Source organism: Punica granatum, chromosome 8, assembly GCF_007655135.1.
Source record: "Punica granatum isolate Tunisia-2019 chromosome 8, ASM765513v2, whole genome shotgun sequence".
Classification (NCBI taxonomy): domain Eukaryota; kingdom Viridiplantae; phylum Streptophyta; class Magnoliopsida; order Myrtales; family Lythraceae; genus Punica; species Punica granatum.
The window spans coordinates 27073774-27092014 of NC_045134.1; the positions used below are offsets into that span (position 1 = coordinate 27073774).

An 18241-nucleotide genomic window follows, 5' to 3' on the forward strand; every position below is an offset into this window, starting at 1 on the left:
GTAGGTATGTATGTATGTATGCTTGTGTGTATGTACGTACATACGTATGTATATATTAAACAAGTTGTCTCTATGATTCTATCCTTTATCCTCTTATGATTATTTCATTTCATTCATAGAGATTCCAAGAGTATCTCATCCCATACTACTGCACTTTTCTCGGATGGAGCAAGCTCTTAAAAATCGACTGTAGAAAAAGGGTATAGTATCCGAATTGCATGTGGTATATGTTCGAGGTACCATTACCCATGTCGATGTCGTATGGGACGAGCTTTTTCTTGAAGTGCTCTGCTGTCTCTTTCTATTTGCAAATTGGAAGGGGAATAAGAAGAATAATGGGAGTGTAGTGCTTGGTGGACCATGGCTCCACTACTTGGCTCTACAGGAGACCATTATCTGTTAACAGGAGAGTATCTCATTATCAACGACAGTAAAATCTAATCTCAAAATCACGAAGTATCAACAGGTGATCCCACCATAGCCGAGCTCCAGGAGCAGTCGACCTGCAGGTAGTTGAGGCCTCACAGCATGAAAGTTTCAGTCCCGAGCCTGAGTCTGTCCTCAAAGATGATATCAGCGGAGGGGAACATCATATGAAATGGATACTCCATTTAGAATGCTGTGATTGTAAGTATGTGATTTCGAAATTGAAGAAGAGGCAGACGAAGCGATGGGCACTCCTGAGTGTTGCGCCAATGGTGGGGCTGGCTGCCCACAATCTCTATCTTTCTTTTCTTTATATACACAGCCTTCTCCAGAGACCAAATAAACCCGAGATCTAATAGTCTTTCCGGTGGAAAATCTCTCACTCTCTCATCATTTGAGCGGTAACTTATCGAAGATGGGAGTGGCACGAGCTTTGGTCGTTGGCCTTCTAAGAATACTGATGATCCTGATACTCGGCAGTTGGGTTTCTCTTTGGCTTCTGAAACCTACTGACTTATGGACCAGAAAATGGCGCAGAGCCGAGGATCACGTTAGGACTGCCATACTCGGCTATTATGGTAATCTTGCAGTCTATTTTCTCAGTAACTGATCTACTGCATGTTGAAACTCACGGTCCGGAAAAAAAGCACGGTTTTTTTACACTGCTGATTTGTGCTTGTATTTAAAAAACGTCTCATAAATATTTCAGGTCTTAACTTTGCTGTCTATACTTTTCCTATCATTGCGCTGGCCATCATTGGACTGGTTTACCTGAACTTCAAGTCCATCGAGATGAGGCGAAGGTAGTGAAGTTTACTTTAACAGTTCAAGATCATAGGTATAATCCGAAATAATGCTGTTTTCTTTCTGTGATTAAAACATTAGGCGATCAAGAAGTGCAGTCACTGCTCTCTTCAATCCACTTGTAGTGAGCAGTCTTCTGGGTGTCGTGTCTGCAGCAGAAATTCTAGCGATCTGCCTCTTCATTCTGTTCCTCGTATGGACTTTTTATGCCCGAATATATAAAGATTTGAAAAACTTGATGCCAATTAAATCGCTTGCGTTGAACACGTGAGTAGTGTACTACTTCTGCTCCTGATCATACCGAACATCAGTATGGGAATGAGGATAAATGAATCACAAAACCTTGCTGGTGATTGTAATTGCAGATGGCAACTGAAGTACTTAAGGGTGGCAACTCGGTTTGGCCTGTTAGCAGAAGCCTGCTTGGCTCTTCTACTCTTTCCGGTCTTGAGAGTGATGCCGCTCTTCCGGGTTATCGGCATCCAGTTTGAATCTTCCATCAGGTACCACATATGGCTCGGGACTGCACTGATATTCTTTGCAACTTTTCATGGGGCGAGCACGCTCTTTGTATGGGCAATCAGCCACCACATTCAAGATGAGGTCATCGCTTTCTCACTGACTTTTCCTATTCTCCATCATCTGAATCAGAATTACTAGTTATGCCGATTTCTGTTCTATAACTTCTTGATAAGCAGATCCGGAAATGGCAAAAAACGGGTCGAATATACCTGGCGGGGGAGGTCGCTCTCATGACAGGCCTTATTATTTGGGTCACATCTCTTCCTATGATAAGGAGAAAGCGGTTCGAGATCTTCTACTATGCTCACCATCTATACATGGTCTTCCTATTGCTCTTCTTGTTTCATGGGGGAGACCGGCATTTCTATACAGTCTTTCCTGGAATCTTTTTGTTCGGCCTCGATAAGATACTGAGAATCATTCAGTCGAGACCCAAAACTTGCATTCTCTCGGCAACAATTTTCTCTAGCAGAGCTATGGAACTCACTATACCAAAAGACCCGAGTAAATAAACTATCTTCTATTATAATATGAGTTTATTTTGCCATGCATCAAATAAAGTTCGTGTTTTTGAGAATTTTGCTGCCTTTCCGACTCGTAGGATTGAAGTATGCCCCTACAAGCATTGTCTTCGTGAAGATTCCGAGGATATCAAAACTCCAATGGCACCCTTTCAGCATAACCTCGAGCTCTGCTGCTGATGAAGAGATGATCACTATCATAGCCAAATGCGAAGGGAAGTGGACTAATGATCTCTATCGGATGATACACGAGGAGCTCGCTTCAGATGCTGGGCAGACTAACTGCCCACCTGTATATATTGAAGGCCCTTACGGTCCTCCTTCGATTAACTTCCTCAGGTATATGTATGACAGGAGTCATTTCTTCGTAGAGAAATTCTTGAGTCCAGCGGCTGAATATTTAATCTACGAAATTTTTTCGTACTCGGAAAATAACCTTTCATCAAGAAAATAACGTTTCATACAAAACAATCAGTCGACAGATGTTTTGTACGAAATGTTTTCGTACTTGGAGAATAACGTTTTGTATAAGGAGAATAACGTTTCATATGGGAGCTCTGGCTGAATATTCAGCTGTTGGACCCAAGAATTGCTCGGCGTGGCCATGTAATAACGAAAGTCAGTTCTCGTGCAGATATGACAGTATACTTCTAATCGCTGGCGGGATCGGGGTAACCCCATTTCTGAGCATAATCCAGGAGATTGGATCTTCCCAAAGTAGTGGCAATTTTAGATTTCCCGAACGAGTTCAGCTCATTTATGTCATGAAGAAGTCGCAGGACATTTGCCTACTGCGCTCGATCTCGCATCTTCTATGGAAGCAAACGGGGGAAAAACATCATCTGAAGCTGAAAGTTTATGTAACCCAGGAAGAGCAGTCTGATGCGACTTCAAGAACAATATTTCAAGATGGTTTTTCTCAAGTCCGGACAGTGCATTTCAACCCGAAATCGGCTAACCATACAGCCCATGGGCCGGGGACTCTGCTCGAGATGGCCGCTATTGCCCTGATTGCTGCGATCCTCTTCTTCGTGCTCCTTCTGAGTCTCAACCATATCTTTCTTCCTCAACAAAAGAAACCCGTCAAGCCCAAACTTAAGGCGAAGGGTCTCGAAGCCAAAGACAAGATTCCATCCTCGGTGATCGACTTGATACTTGTGGCTTCATTCCTCCTATCTATCGTAGGGAGTGCCATATTGGCAATCCTATTGAGATGGAGGCGGCTTAAGAAGGAGATACCACCTTCCCCCCCCAAGAAAGCCGGCAACAGAAATCTCTACGAAACAGATCCTAGAGGAACAGGAGCAGATGATCTCGAGGAACATGAGATCTACTTTGGCGGCAGGCCGAACTTCCGAGGTAAATCCACCTTCTTTTATCATGTCCCACCAGAACTTTGTCATCCCTGTGACCCTAACATTGATCTTAATTATCGCATGAGCAGATATATTGTCAAAGTTTCCGGGTGAGTCAGGAGGGTCCAATGTCGTAGTGCTGGTGTGCGGACCTGAGTCCATGAAAGAGTCCGTGGCCAGAGCATGCCGAGAAATTCACCCGGCTTCTAGTGCTAGGACAAGACCAAAATTCACCTTCCACTCCCTCAACTTCGCTCTCTAATCCCACTCCAGTACACAAATACATGTATAAATCTTGCAGCTATTCCTCCTATGCATGTCGCCGCAACTGCACTATGATTAATTAGGAAAGTGCATGAAAATGCATACTCAATACGAATTTCGAAGCAATGAGCTTTTGTTTCTCGAATTATTTGTGGTTTGCAGAGGACTTTTCCATGGTCCAGCATCATGGGCGTCTGCGACTGTACTGATTATTCTCGAATCAGACCATGCATCGCCCCCCATCGTAAAATTGCAACTGGTCCAACTTGCCAAAATGGATACCTTCATGATGATAAAGCTTATTGACATGCCGTTTTGTTTTTATCTTCTGATGATGGTCGATACCTTCGGATCTTAACCGGAAGCCACCATCTTTCATCCTCAAGCCCAGGCCATACAAAGGGAATCTGCCATGTCTGTGACTGAAATGGGATTGAGTTTTGTCGTTTTCCCAAAAATCATTTTCTCGAGGAAATAATATGGGAGACCAAGCTGGTGCTGGGGCCTAAGGGATAAGCCACTGAACTGAATTTGAATATCATCATCATCATCATCATCCAATCCACTGCTCATCCTCTTTCCTTAGCTTCAGGAAACTGTCTTGTCTTTGCACTTCAGACAAAAAACAGAATTAATTGTCTTGTCTTACTTCACAGAAGAATCTAAAAAATTCTCTAACTACTGGCCGAGTGTTGCCTGGCTTCTCATCTCATTGGCCGCTCCACGTCATCGCACAAAACCTTCCGATGCTTTTTTCTTTTTTTCTTTTTGTACAAATTATTATAATTAAAAACGTGATTTCGTTGATTTCAAGACCTTGCGAAAAACAACATTTCGGGAATTATTATTTGTTTTTCTTGGCTCATGTTTCCTTGAGTTCGAATATGTATGAGGTTGGGATGGTTACCTCTGATTACTCCGACCTTTTGTTGAGTTCACTGGAGGTCCACTGCATTCAGGTTCCGTGGATCCAAATGACCAGTGAGAAGTTATACGATCGATCCTTTTTACGTACAATTCTAAGTTTGAAAGATATTCATAGTTTTGCATTGTTTTAAATTAAGATTATTACGCGTACCAAATTATTTAACAAGAAAGGTAAAAATCAACTGAGAATCAGAAAAATCCCATCATTATTAATTATAATATATAAAATTTGGAAAATGATATGAGAAAGCATCACAATACTACTTTTCATGAACATATTAGCTCGTGGTTGATTGTCTTTATGACTACTCGAAAATTTTAATTATATTAATGAAATTCTTATCATTCTTAATTTTTATACTTAAAAAATAAAAAAAGTCCTCAGTTTTCAATAATATTAAATTGTTTCTTGAAAAATTAGAAAAATGCGTTAGTTCATGAATAGATAGTAAAAAAAAACATTGATAAAATTATCATCATTCTTAATTTATATATATACACCAAAAGATGGAAACATAATTCTTATTTATATCATCATTCTTATTACATGTTTCTTGAAAAGTTAAAACTTTTTTCCGATTCTTGAATAAAGATTGAAAATAATCTGAAAAAATAATTCTCCCAATAAATTTAAAATTTTTGCCATAAATATTAAATAAAAACATTTATTATCAACAATAAATAGATTTAAAACTAATGGGCCTTTTTTGTGTACATCATGATATCTGAAAACTCAATATGTTGAGATACGTTGTCTCACGTGAAAAAATTGAGAAAGAACCACATACTTATATGAGACTTGGATTCAGCAACCTATTAGTTTAACATTTTGGTTGCAGATGGGCTCAAGTTCGTGTAGGCCCAAGCGGGAATTTTACACTGTATCAGAGCGGATTACGCTTTCGAGCATACGTGTAAGCTCACACCATGCTATATCCAGTTTTGATGCAGCTAATAGTGCGACTCGTGTTAATTAAGCCCGAGAATAACCCGGTCTAGTTCCGAGGTAGTTAATGGTGCACTTATAGTTAAGCATGAGTGTGGAGCTTGAGGCTAGTCTGGTGTCTATCCCCTCTCACCTGAGCACGGAAGAGGACGTACGATTCATGGTCAGTTATTGAGGGCTCAATCTACTAAGTTAACCTTTTGGATTGTAAATGAGCTCAAGTTCGTGTAGGTCCAAATGAAAAATTTACACAATGAGTTCTGATTAATTCAGTCTGAACCGAGTGGCCACTAGAGAATAAAACTCTTTCAACGTGAATTTTATCCATTTATAATACTTGAATCAAAGACCTTATTTAAGGAAAACAAACGCCGAACTGCTTGAATCAAATCAGGTTGGTGATTTTTTCTTTTTATAAGAATTGAAACATATACACCTTATTCACAGAAAAAAAAAGAATCTTTAATAGAGACCCAAAGTTGGAATATTGTACACGAGTCTCACCAATCTGAAGTGCTCCTACGAGGAAGAGTCAATAATATTGCAATAATTGGCTTGATTAATATTTACTTACTTGCTTGTTACAATTTAATTGATATATTCTCTAGCCACATGGACAAAATGGAAAGAATATTATTAAATAAAAATAGACACGAAAAAAGAAAAAGAGAAAAGGAAAAAGGAGGAAAAAGAGGACAAAAAAGAGAATACCATATAATACCCAAGTGTGTTGTGCATGATAAATTGTATCGTTGGTACAAAATATTTTTGAAAAATAACACTTTGGTACAAAAACAAAAAAAACATAACAATCGAGCACGTTTCTTTTCTAAACTGTAATATTATACTACATTTCATCAATTTGAAGCTAACGGCGTTAACTCCTGTGATGTGGCTTCCTGTGTGGACCGCTAATAGTAAAGTTTGAATACGTGGCTCCTACATATCATTTTAAATTAAAATTAAATTAAATTAAATTAAAATGAAATGAAATAAAAATATTTTAATAATACAAATATAACATATAAAAAATAAAAACAAATCTAAAAAATTAAATTGAAAAATATTTTAAAAATTAAAATATGAAAATTAATAAAAACAAAAAAAAAGTAATATGAAAAAATAAAAAGAGTAAAAATAAATAAAATAAAAAGAAATCCTTAAAAAGTAAAAAGATAAATAAAAATAATGAAAATAATGACTGAGATCTTCCAATTTGGACAAATCATTTGAGTGCATGTTTGAACAAAAAAACTTTGAGTGCATGAGACGCAGAAAGAAAGGGCGGATCATTTGAGACCTCCATGGGCTAAGGTCGACAGGGTGGGAAGGCGCTCACGGCCAAATCGTAAAGAGAAATGGAGCTCACAAACTCACCAAAGATGCAGCTTCGTGGTGGTGCAAGGTTCGAGGTCGAGGCAGGGGATGTTGCTGGTGGCGGTGAAGCATGGGCTGAGGTCAATAGGGAGGGAAGGCGCTGTGACCGAGCTCAGTAGAAGGATTCCGATGCGGGTGGTTCGCCGAAGTCGGAGTCGGAGCGATGGCTTCGCTGCTTCCCTTCTCCTTCCTCCCCACACTCGATCTTAGGGTTTTTTATTTTTTATTTTTATCCTTTTTTCAGATTTGGGCAAAAATGTTTAATTTAATTACTTTTTCAAATTATTTATATTTATATTTATATTTTATTTTTTAGAACTTTTATAACTATTTTTATTTTATGGTAATTTCGATATTTACGTTTAATTTTTTTATATTTTTAAAGCAAGAGTGCTTCCCAATTACGACATAGTAGCCACATCAACGATAGATGGCATGTCAATTGCTACACAGGATGTTACATCATAAACCATTAATCCTGTTGGACTCAAATTGACGGATTGTCTAACATTGTTACAATTTAAAACCCTTTTGTACACGATTGTTATGATTTCTTTTTATTTTTATATCGAAATGTCACATTTTAAAAAGGTTTGGTACTAACGGTGCAATACCCATGTTGTGCCGAAGGAATTTCGGAATTTCCTGCCTTTTTCGTACACATAATTCACGCGTAATTTCCGGGAAAATAGTGAGCAAGAAATTATGGAAATTGCCAGCTTGCCTACCAAAATGAGGCCCACGTAACACAACCAACTCAGTGGGCCCCGGTGGGCCAGCCCCCCACTGAGCCACCCATTCTTTACTTTTTCCGTTCCGAAAGAAAACGAATATCCGAATAATCGAATCACCGGAAACGTCGTAACTTCGTCAACAAACCAAACGCGCCCTTGCCCTTTCCCTCCCTTCAGGTTATAAAACTGAAACCCCGAGCGTGGGTCCCAACCCCCCACCCGCGCTATAAATATACCACCGGAACGCTCGACTTGGTTTTTGAAGCTTAGAAGCAGAGCCCCCGAAGCCCTCTGCAGAACCTTCTCAGTCGCCATTGCCAAGCAGAAGACGGAGCCAAACCAGATGGTGAGAGAATCAGAAGTCAGCTCTTGCTCGAGCACCATCAAATTCCTGTGCAGCTACGGCGGCACGATTGCGCCACGTAGACCGGACGGCAAGCTCCGTTACCTTGGTGGCTTCACCAGGATCCTCTCCGTCGACCGCTCCGTGTCCTATGCAGGTCCGTTGATCCATTCCCCTTGGTCGATTCGTTTCGTTTCGTTTCGTTTCGTTGTTGCTGCGGTGCGGAGTGTGGTGAGGTCTGTCTGTCTGTGAGTTAACGGCGTTCGCGGCTTGTGCGGTGTGATTGCAGAGCTGATGGTGAAGCTCGTGGAGTTCTGCGGATTCTCCGTCACGTTGAGGTGTCAGTTGCCGAACGGCGACCTGGAGACGCTGATCTCGGTCAAGTCCGACGAGGATTTGGCCAACATCATTGAAGAGTACGACAGATCTTCGCCGAATCAGAAAATCCGAGCCGTCCTCTCACCTCCAGAATCTCTCAAACAAGTTTCTCCTTCTCACTCCACCGTAGATCTCTCCAGTTACAAGTCGCCGATATCCAACTACCGGCCGACGAGGTACTTCCCCGGCGAACTCTACGGTCGCCGGAGCCGCTCCCCTCCGCGCCGTTTCCCGGTCAGATTTACTGGCGGAGAAGCGAATCCGCGTTGCATAAACCCCCGTCACTATGCTTGCGGAGGGCCCAGGGTTTTCTGCAGCGCTCCTTGCTGCTGCAATTATGGGACCAGGCTCCCGCATAAGGAAGTACAGCGGAATTGAGGGCTAATTATAGGAACAGCAAAAGAAATTACAATTAAAAGAAAAGAGAGAGACGACGACGACGAAAATCATAGTTAATTGAATTAGATTAAAACGATTTATTATTTGTGGGTTGATTTGACGAGACTGTACAAATTCGACTCCATGAGATTTTTCCGGTTTGATATCTGTCGATCTGTGCCCGCAGCCACTCCGCTTGGTTTTTCAAAAACAAAATTTTCCCGACTTCATCGCCGTGTTTTTTCCGATCATCACCCCAAGCGTCATTCCATTCCCGTCGTTTATCTTATTAACATTTCGTCCTCTGTTCCCGTCCTAATTCCGGGTCAAGTCCCGGTGACCATACTATTTTTCTCCTCTTTTTTTTTTCCCCCCCTTTCCATTTCATTCCATTAAATGTTTTGAACTATTTGATTTTGCGTTGTGAATCTCATGACTGACGTTTTTCTTTTTTTGGGTTATTTGCATTTGCAGGTCAGTGAAGACGGGGGATTGTTTGTGGTGAATAAATAATGCAAGGAACCAATTCATTTGCATCGAACCTTCTGGGACCAGCCTTGAGTCAGAAAGCATCAAGCCGTGGCTAAAGCCGCATGGGATTAATTAATGGAACCGAACATAAATCGAATCGAACCAAACAGAATAAAAATCTGCCGTCAAATTAATCAATTGAATTAATCGGACGCGGAAGCAGTCTTTTCTTGATAGAAGGACAGAAATGTCTGAGGTGGAATGATAGTTGATTCCTAGAAATGGTCAATTATTTCACCAATCAGATGGGACCCTTGCAAGTTGGCCAACTGACAGTGATAAGGGCCCAGGGAAGGCCGGTTGTTCTACCCAACCCATCAAAGCATTCATTGAATTTGAACGGGACGAAGATTAGATGACTTTGCAACTTACATGATAATCCAATGTCGCGTCAAAGACGCAAAACATCAGCGCAGAAGGTGCTCGAGTTGGACAAATATGTGTTACATCAGTCCATCATCAATGGAGGATTCTTGACGCCAATGCCCGATAACATGTGGCACCTAATAGCTTAAGGGCTATGACTACATTGGGTGTTGAATTGGCGGAGCAGACCATTCAAATACATTGTAAGAATTGCGACGACCGGGAATCGGGCTCGGGAAAAAAACTTTGAATTCTTCCCACACGAGAGAATTTCAAAGGAAGTCCAATGCTAGCAATTGGTCCAATCGCACCCAATAATAGATTATTCAGGCCAGAATTGTACATGGAACTGATAACTGACATTGAGCGGCGACACCGACCGAGTATCACAGGACAAAACTGAAACTCTGAATTGATGCCAGAAAGAAACGGAACAAAGTCAATATATTACAGGCACAGCAGAGACAAGAAGAAATACCAGTGCCTGAGAAACCTACAAGATGCATATATGTATCTGTCAAGCTGCAAGAGAAGGTGCAAGATGGAAAAGATCAAACTTGAGGGTAGTCATCAGCGTCAAACCGTTTCCTGCTCAAACTCATCGCCCTCGGACTCCTCTGCATTATCAGCATCATCATCATCAGCATCGTTGTCGTAGTCTTCCTTGTCTACGTGGGCAGTAGTCTGCCCAACCACGGTGAGGTTGTTGTCGATCTTCCTGATTTCATTTAACTGCACAAATTATCCATTCCGAGACAGACAGGCCATATAGGTGAGATCATTGAAAAACAGCTGCTGCCGGACACTAGAAAGACAGCTCCCTTAAACGCACAATGGGATGGTTAAGTAACAAATTTCACACCAAACATGTTCTTCATTTAGTCGTGCTAAACATTCATTGCATCTAAAAGTGCCAATATAAGAACTCGAATTTCCTTCGGTATGTGAAACCCCTTGTTGTTGATCACCGATTAAACTAAACTTGGGAACATATCCTCCTACAACAGCAGAACGTCTCCCATTTGGACCCTCTTAATTTCAAAGTCTAGAAGTTCCTCCGAATTATGTCTTCCACCGGAGACTATAAAGCCTCCCACCAAGCTAACTAGAAACCTCAAATTCCTATCCTTTCCTTTACGAGTTTCTGGACCGATTAAACACCGATACAAGCATCTCGAACATGAATGGTCTTTCTGAGTTTCACAATATTAGCTACACAAACAGCGTACGAGTATACCAATAGAATACATACGATCACATTTTCACTTTTCATCACCGCAATTCGGATAATTCCATCGATCAATGCGGCATATAAATCGATTCCACAGAAGGAGTATAACTCAGAATCCCTAACTTCATCAGTCATGTCATTATTCAGGCCAGCAACTGATCAATCTGAAATCAAAGGAAACCCAAGGGTGCAGCCGCAGTGCTGGAACCTAACAGAGCGTCTACTTAGCAATCTGAATTAGCGTCGCCGACGGGGAATGGTGGGGGGGAGAGAGAGGTGGGTTGATGAAAGATTTACCTTTTCCTCATAATCCGCTTCCTCCATGGCGAGGAGAATCTCTTCGTTCTGAGGCTGGGGCCACTGCGACGGCAGCAGGAACGACGACGGAATTATCCTCGAGTACGCCGGGAACTGCAACATGGCGCTCTTCCTCCCCCTTGTGCTGATGCCCCCCGGAGCTCCGATTTGCAGCTTGAAAAGCTCGATCGCCCGTGGGCAGGGGATTCTGATGTTTGATTTAATTACCTTAGGCACCCAGAAGTTTTATACTTGACAGATTGCCCCCTAAGGTTTACGTATCACCGGTTTCCAGTCACCATATGGGTCTCAATCCAGTCGACCTTAGGCCCAATCCATGCGTAGCGGAGACATAACAATGTTGTGTGCAATCCGGAGATTTCGTTTAAAAGTATCGCAGAGAAACTGAGAACAAATCGTAATTTCCCTTCCGAGAAGTCGATGAGGCTTGGAGATAGCATGCATTGGAGCAGAAGAGGACGTCCCGTGATTCCATGCACAACTCATCCTATTGCAATTTCGCCGCACCCATATAAGTAAAGTCACTCGGAAATTCGGGCATTACCAATCAACTTCTTTCGGTGTTTATGAGTAAGAATGAATACGAGGAGGGTCTTTTCGTTGGTCGGATCATTGGGCCGCCACAGATAGAAAGTAGTGGGCGTTGGTTTGTCAACAGGGCTCGGTGATTGTGAAGCCCCGAATGCAAAGTGATACTTTAGGATAAGGTTTCGTAGATTTTTTTTAAAAAAAATAATACACTACATTATCAATATATATGAATTATCATATTATTATATAAATAAATTTATTATTATTATTATTATTATTAATACTAATAGTAACTTAAAAAAAGTGGTAGGTAAAGATGCAGAATTTTCTCTAGGTGACTGATAATAACACAACAATAATCTAATAATAAAACCAACCATGTCAAGCTCTTCCTATGTTCAAATAAGTTAATTCAATTTTTTAAGTTAAAATAAAAAGATCATGAGTCTCATACAGGAAATGAGGAGAAATAAATATACATGAAACATCTTATTTATCATAATTGAACTTTTGATTTCTTTATTTTAAAAAGAGAACATATATCACTGTCGAAGTACCATCTCTTATCTTCTTGCCGAGAAAAAATAAAATAGAAAAAAAAAAAGAAGACATCTCTTATCTTGAAATCTAGTTGATTATCATACTGTGTATATATATATATATAAATTTATGTCCATAAGAATGGCCCTATAGGAGTAGTTGCCGTGTCGGGGTGGCTGGTCCAATCTTTACCTCGAGAGGTCACGGACGGCACTGCGATCCTAATGGGCAACATCTATTTAATTTATATATCTATCTATCTATAATTAATTAATTTCCTAGGCTTATACAATAAAATTTCACTTTTGGTTCAATGCATGAAACGACTTTTAGCTCAAATAAATCTGAGTCTGAAAACATCTGTTCTGTTGGAGTCGAAGGTGTTTACAAGTGGGCCCATTCTCTAAACCGTGCCTTTTAAAAAAAAAATTTAAATCACATAATTTCCCTAAATTTCTCATTTTACCAACTTTTTAAATTTTGCCTTAAAAAATCAAAACGTTTCCCTCCGTATCCCCCGTTTACCAACTCGTTAATTTCGGCTCTAATGGTGTTGACGTGACCGTTATTTCTACTTACGTGGTAGACGGGGAAAATATAGCAATTGGTTTTAAACTGAAAAATCAGATAGTTTGTCAATTTTTCCTAATCTACCAAAATTATTTGATATTTTTCCCCAATATATCGAAATATCAAAAACTCAAAAAATTTCAAATACTTTTCACATGTACCCTAATCTACTAAAATATGGATTATAAGTTTGAATTACAAAATCATATATGTATGCCAGTTTGTATACCAAAAAATATTGCATATATCCCAACATCTATACTTTTTCTCAATTTTATTCTAACATATGAAAATAACACAAAGCATCCCAACGTGTAGGTAACGTTTCAAAACCATAGCACCGTTAATATTCCATTCATTTTGGACAAAAAATCTGACATGACACATAACTGTACTGACGTGATAGTGGGTGGGTCATTGCTAGGTTGGCTAATATGAAGAGTTCATCGGTTCAATTTCGAGCTAGCTATTTTCATCGCTCGAGCCACCATATTGCAAGTTCTTGGATGCTACGGAAAGCTCATATATAGGACTGAGCATGTAACTACGAGTTCTCTCAAATATCTCGGGCCATTAACTGCGAGTTCTCTTTGTTCTCGCAGTGGATGGCCCAAAAGATTTGAGAGAACTCGTAGTTGTATGCTCAGTCTTATGTATGAGCTTTTCATAGCATCCAAGAATTCGCAATATTATGGTCTGAGCGATGAAAATAGTTAGCTTGAAATTGTTCTGATGAACTTTTCACGTCAGCCAACACAAGAGTGACCCACGCGCTGCCACGTCAGCACTATTATTTGTCACGTCAGATTTTCCGTCCAAAATTAACGGAATATTGACGTTGCGATAGATTTGAGACGTCACCCTAAACATTGGGGTGCCTCGTATCATGTTCATAGGTTGTGATAAAATTGAGAAAAATTACAGATGTTAGGATATATGCAATATTTTTCAATATTCAAAATGATATACATATATGACTTTGTAATTCAAACTTATAATTCACATTTTAGTAGATTGGGGTACATATGAAAAATGTGATTTTTTGAGTTTTTGATATTTCGATAGATTGGGAAAAATGTCAAACAATTTTGGTGGATTATGAAAAATTGACAAACTATCTGATTTTTTAGCTTAAAGCCAATTGCTCTATTTTTCACATCTGACTCCGTCTGTAACGTAGGTAGAAATAATGGACAAGCACTGTTAGAGTCGAAATTGACGAGTTGGTAAATAGGGGAAACTGAGGGAAATGTTTCAATTTTTTAAGCTAAAATTTGAAAATTTGGTAAAATGGAGAATTTAGGGAAATTATGTAATTTTCTAGGCTATTTTCCCTTTTTTTCCCCACTAGAAATTTAGTGACATAAGGTTGTTCTCTCGTAGATTATCAAAACTAATGAAATCAATCATTCATATATAATAACAATTTATATATTAAGCTGAATGAATGAACTCTCCTAACTCTCCACACGACATTCATAAAATATAATATATTTCTTGATCTATTTGAACAAAATCTTCTATTTAATAAAAAAAAAATTAAGTGGTGAATTTTAATAAGTAAATATTTGTTTGAGTTTTAAAAATTTAATTTCACTTTAAATGAGTTACTTTTTTTTATCAATAGTACCCTTTCAAAAATCAATAAGGTTCATATTCAACAATAAATTTATTTATGATTAACTTTTTAGAGTTTTAACTGCGTAAACAAAAGCACTAAGAAAATCAATTAAATAACTTTTTTTTGTTAGTACATAAACTACAGTACAAAAGAACAGACCTAGCCCAACGTTTTGATCTCGACGCAACGCAAAACATCGGGAAAATTTGGCTGGAATTGGTCAATCCCGACGTTTTGAAAAGCGTCGAGATTGAACCATCTTTAGCAGACGCTTTGAAAAGCGTCGGCTTTTGTTGTCCCTATGCCGACACTTTAGGAACCTTTTCCGACTTCATAAAAAATGTCATTATACAGAGGCCATGGTCGACACTTTTTGATTGATGCCGACGCTAAAAAATCGACGGCCTTTTTTTTAAAAAAAAAATCGAGCAGGAAAATTTTCGCTCATTCGAAAATTTGAATTTTTTTGTCAACAAATTGTCATTTTACTATTAGATATTGTCAAAAGTGTTATCAAAGTATGAAAGTGTGAGAGGTAACACGTTGTCGTCATATGACAATTTCTTGTCGCTGGTATTTGTAGCGCATAATGAAAAGGGCAATGTTGTTATAAAAGACAAGATATTATTGATGATAATTTTAATGAAATTAATCGCTTAGAATTTACGTTGACCTTCAATAGTTGTCTCAAATTGAAAAGAGAACGTCTAACTTATTGCTATGTACGTTGTTGATCGACTCAAATTCACATTGGCTATTTATCAAAAGACTGATTTACTTACAAAAAATATTGCGAAGGCTTTCGATATCTATTAAGTAAACGATATGGCTTTAAGCCTTTTATAGTAGAATGGTTTTTGCTACTGTGGTACAAGCTCCAAGAGGCCCAATCAAGAAGCTAAGGCATTGTCCTTAAAGTATAAGGATAATATGAAGAACTAACTTATATGCAAGTTTATACGCTAAAACTTACAGGAAAAACCACAACACAACATTTTCAAAGTAAAAATAAAAAGACCAAGTTAATGCCAACATTTCGATCATATAAAATAACTTTTAAATTTCTTATGGCCTAGATTTCCTCCAAAGCTTAAGAACATCCTCGAAAGGCATGACCACGTATCACAATAGATCAATTGAACAACTAAAAGTATGTATCATATTCATACCTTGCTTGAAAATTTGAAAATCCAAAAATTCAAAGGTTGGATTGCATATAAGACAACCTTCCCCTCTCTCCTTTCTTCTTCTCAACTGCCCCAAAAGATAAATGACCCATTCCCATCCTCTGTTATATCCATCATCATCACCATCACCATTATCTTCCATCACCTCTCATTGCCGCCATCTTCACTCTACCACCATCGCCACTATAACATTCCTCCCTCCTCCACTCCTCATTTGTCTCCATTATCAATTCTACTATCGTCCTCCATCTCCTTACCTCCTCTATCCCCGTCCTTCCCCATCATCACCTTCATATCAGCTCCTCCTCCTGAGACCGTGCCCTAATCGCTCGTTAAGTTCGAGAAGAATAAGCTGCACATCAACATAAGCACCATCGGACACATCAACCATATGAAGACCAACATGATGGTCCCGACATCCTCTTTTAAATCCGTTCTTGAATTGCTGCTACAGTTTCCCATTCCATTCCCTCGCTGTAATTTTTTGTTCCTTCCTGAAGCTGCCACTACTACCGGTGGCTCCTCTTCGACCTCTCAAAGCTCTCCTCGATCTCTCATGCTAATGGACTCTCTCTTTCAATTTTTTTCATTACTTTTACCCCTTTTCATTTGAATGAGAACTTCCATTAATATATGATGATTTTCAATTTAAGATGTTTATGCTGGATTTTAATGATTCAAAGTTGTGGTTGAGTATTGAAAATTGTATTGTGATTCTTTGAATGATTTAAGATGTTTTCTTGATTTCTAAGGCATGACAATTGTTTGTCAAAAGCTTGACAACCTGTTGTCAGTGGTAAATGTACCTAGTGGTATAGTTTACCACTCACAACAAGTTATTAATTTGTTGACAATGGATTGTTAAATTTTTAATTAAAAATGATATAGGCCGACACTTATAGCGTGGCCCAAGGCATGGTTTTGGGCGATGCTTCCTAAATTTCGGCCTAGACTTGTTTAGGCTGACCTCTTGAGGTGTCGGCCTAAGCATTGGAAACATTGGCCTGGGCATGTTTTGGGCCGACGTTTTCAAATGTCGGCATATGCATGGTTTTTTGCATATGCTTTCAAAGCATCGGCCTAGGGTGATTTTTCACGACGTTTCTCTGAAAGTGTCGCGAGATTTCTCCCAACGGGTGCACTACTGACAAAAAAAGACGTCGGGAGTATTTTTCCCGACGTTTAAAGTGCCGGCCAAGGTAAAAAAAAAAATCACCAAAGCCCGATTTTGCTATAGTGATATAGACGTATCTAATTTATGATGTATAAAAACAATAATTAAAACATTCTAAATAGCTTAATCTTTCAAATTATATTAATATTCTATAAACTTTATAACTATTGTTTTAAATTTAATTATTCGTAATGTATCGGTTGAAATTAATGTCATAGACTAATTCATTTTGACACTATTTAGGAGATTGATATCCTATAAAATAAATGAAAGCATTTTCCGCTGCGAAACGTGATGATCAACTCATGAGTTTTACGTGTGTTTGATCAAAATTATATAACAATGTGATTCATGCATAATATATATGAATTATGTTTAGAAAGAGGATATGAATCACTCACAAGATTCGAAGCCGAGACTTTATTAAAGGGGAACAAGTACCGAATCGCTTGAACCAATCAATGTTGATTTCTTTGCATACTTAAAAATGATACATCATAAATTGTTCTAAACATGTTTCAGATTCTTGAATTTTCCCAAATTGAGCATGCTTATGCCCGTCAAACTATTTTTCCCAAAAGTAGATTGTGACTGCCAGGGGCGAATCCAGGATTTTCGTTCAGGGGGCAAAAATATTACTTGATATAAATAGTACATAAATTTTTTTTCAGGGGGGCAAAGTGCAAATTTTACATAGAAAAATTCATAAATTAACATAATTTTGGGGCAAAATTATAAAAAAACTAAAGTTCAGGGGGGGCAATTGCCCCCTGGTATTACATTGGCTCCGCCCCTGGTGACTGCAGAGTCGGGACCCCTCGTACTTTATGAAAGTATCATGTGGAGCACATGCATGTGAGCTTAGTCGGGATCCTCTTGCATACGGAAGAAGATATGCATTTTCCATTTCTGAGTATGAATCCAATTCCATCTTAATATTTTCAACAAATTCCTACTTCGTATTGTTGGCATATGGAGACGTAAGCTCGAGTATTCCCATCTCAAACTCATTCTTGCAAATTGAAAATGACATTTTTTTTATAAATTTCTTTATGGTGTTAGAAAAGAAGATAGGTGATTCTACGGTGCATTAACTAAAAAAGATAATTACGGTAATTGGCAATATCTCTATCATATTGGATCTCAACATAGAAATCCCGTCCGTACAATGTCCATGATTTTGTAAAACCACAATCT

General features: G+C 38.9%; 3 protein-coding genes across 4 annotated transcripts; 2 read left to right on the top strand and 1 right to left on the bottom strand.

The window, feature by feature from the left end:
* Window positions 1-378: 378 nt before the first annotated feature.
* On the top strand, window positions 379-4040 carry LOC116188383 (ferric reduction oxidase 8, mitochondrial). Its single transcript, XM_031517698.1, has 8 exons — window positions 379-1004; window positions 1136-1229; window positions 1312-1497; window positions 1596-1833; window positions 1929-2256; window positions 2354-2612; window positions 2908-3632; window positions 3718-4040. The coding sequence occupies exons 1-8, from the start codon at window positions 842-844 to the stop codon at window positions 3888-3890; spliced, it is 2166 nt and encodes a 721-aa protein (XP_031373558.1). The 5' UTR covers window positions 379-841; the 3' UTR covers window positions 3891-4040.
* A 4068-nt stretch (window positions 4041-8108) lies between these two features.
* Window positions 8109-9877, top strand: LOC116188451. Of its 2 annotated transcripts, XM_031517825.1 has the most exons (3): window positions 8109-8376; window positions 8509-8773; window positions 9450-9877. In XM_031517825.1, the coding sequence occupies exons 1-3, from the start codon at window positions 8220-8222 to the stop codon at window positions 9478-9480; spliced, it is 453 nt and encodes a 150-aa protein (XP_031373685.1). In that variant the 5' UTR covers window positions 8109-8219; the 3' UTR covers window positions 9481-9877. The 2 variants fall into 2 exon arrangements, with proteins under 2 accessions (XP_031373685.1, XP_031373684.1); XM_031517824.1 differs by lacking the exon at window positions 9450-9877 and having other exon boundaries at window positions 8110-8376; window positions 8509-9203.
* A 291-nt stretch (window positions 9878-10168) lies between these two features.
* On the bottom strand, window positions 10169-11641 carry LOC116188453. The gene is made up of 2 exons (XM_031517826.1): window positions 11401-11641; window positions 10169-10604 (listed from the first exon to the last, which is right to left on the bottom strand). Exons 1-2 carry the CDS (start codon window positions 11521-11523, stop codon window positions 10449-10451), a joined length of 279 nt encoding a protein of 92 aa, XP_031373686.1. The 5' UTR covers window positions 11524-11641; the 3' UTR covers window positions 10169-10448.
* Between the last annotated feature and the right edge of the window lie 6600 nt (window positions 11642-18241).

Bases quoted from the DNA above. Each gene is read 5' to 3' on its own strand.
- LOC116188453 (XM_031517826.1), bottom strand. From the start codon at position 11,523: ATGTTGCAGTTCCCGGCGTACTCGAGGATAATTCCGTCGTCGTTCCTG. The intron at 10,605-11,400 runs GTAAATCTTTCA...TAATTTGTGCAG, and splicing joins AAGCGGATTATGAGGAAAAG to TTAAATGAAATCAGGAAGAT.
- LOC116188383 (XM_031517698.1), top strand. From the start codon at position 842: ATGGGAGTGGCACGAGCTTTGGTCGTTGGCCTTCTAAGAATACTGATG. The intron at 1,005-1,135 runs GTAATCTTGCAG...TAAATATTTCAG, and splicing joins TGCCATACTCGGCTATTATG to GTCTTAACTTTGCTGTCTAT. The intron at 1,834-1,928 runs GTCATCGCTTTC...CTTGATAAGCAG, and splicing joins GCCACCACATTCAAGATGAG to ATCCGGAAATGGCAAAAAAC.
- LOC116188451 (XM_031517824.1), top strand. From the start codon at position 8,220: ATGGTGAGAGAATCAGAAGTCAGCTCTTGCTCGAGCACCATCAAATTC. The intron at 8,377-8,508 runs GTCCGTTGATCC...GTGTGATTGCAG, and splicing joins CCGCTCCGTGTCCTATGCAG to AGCTGATGGTGAAGCTCGTG.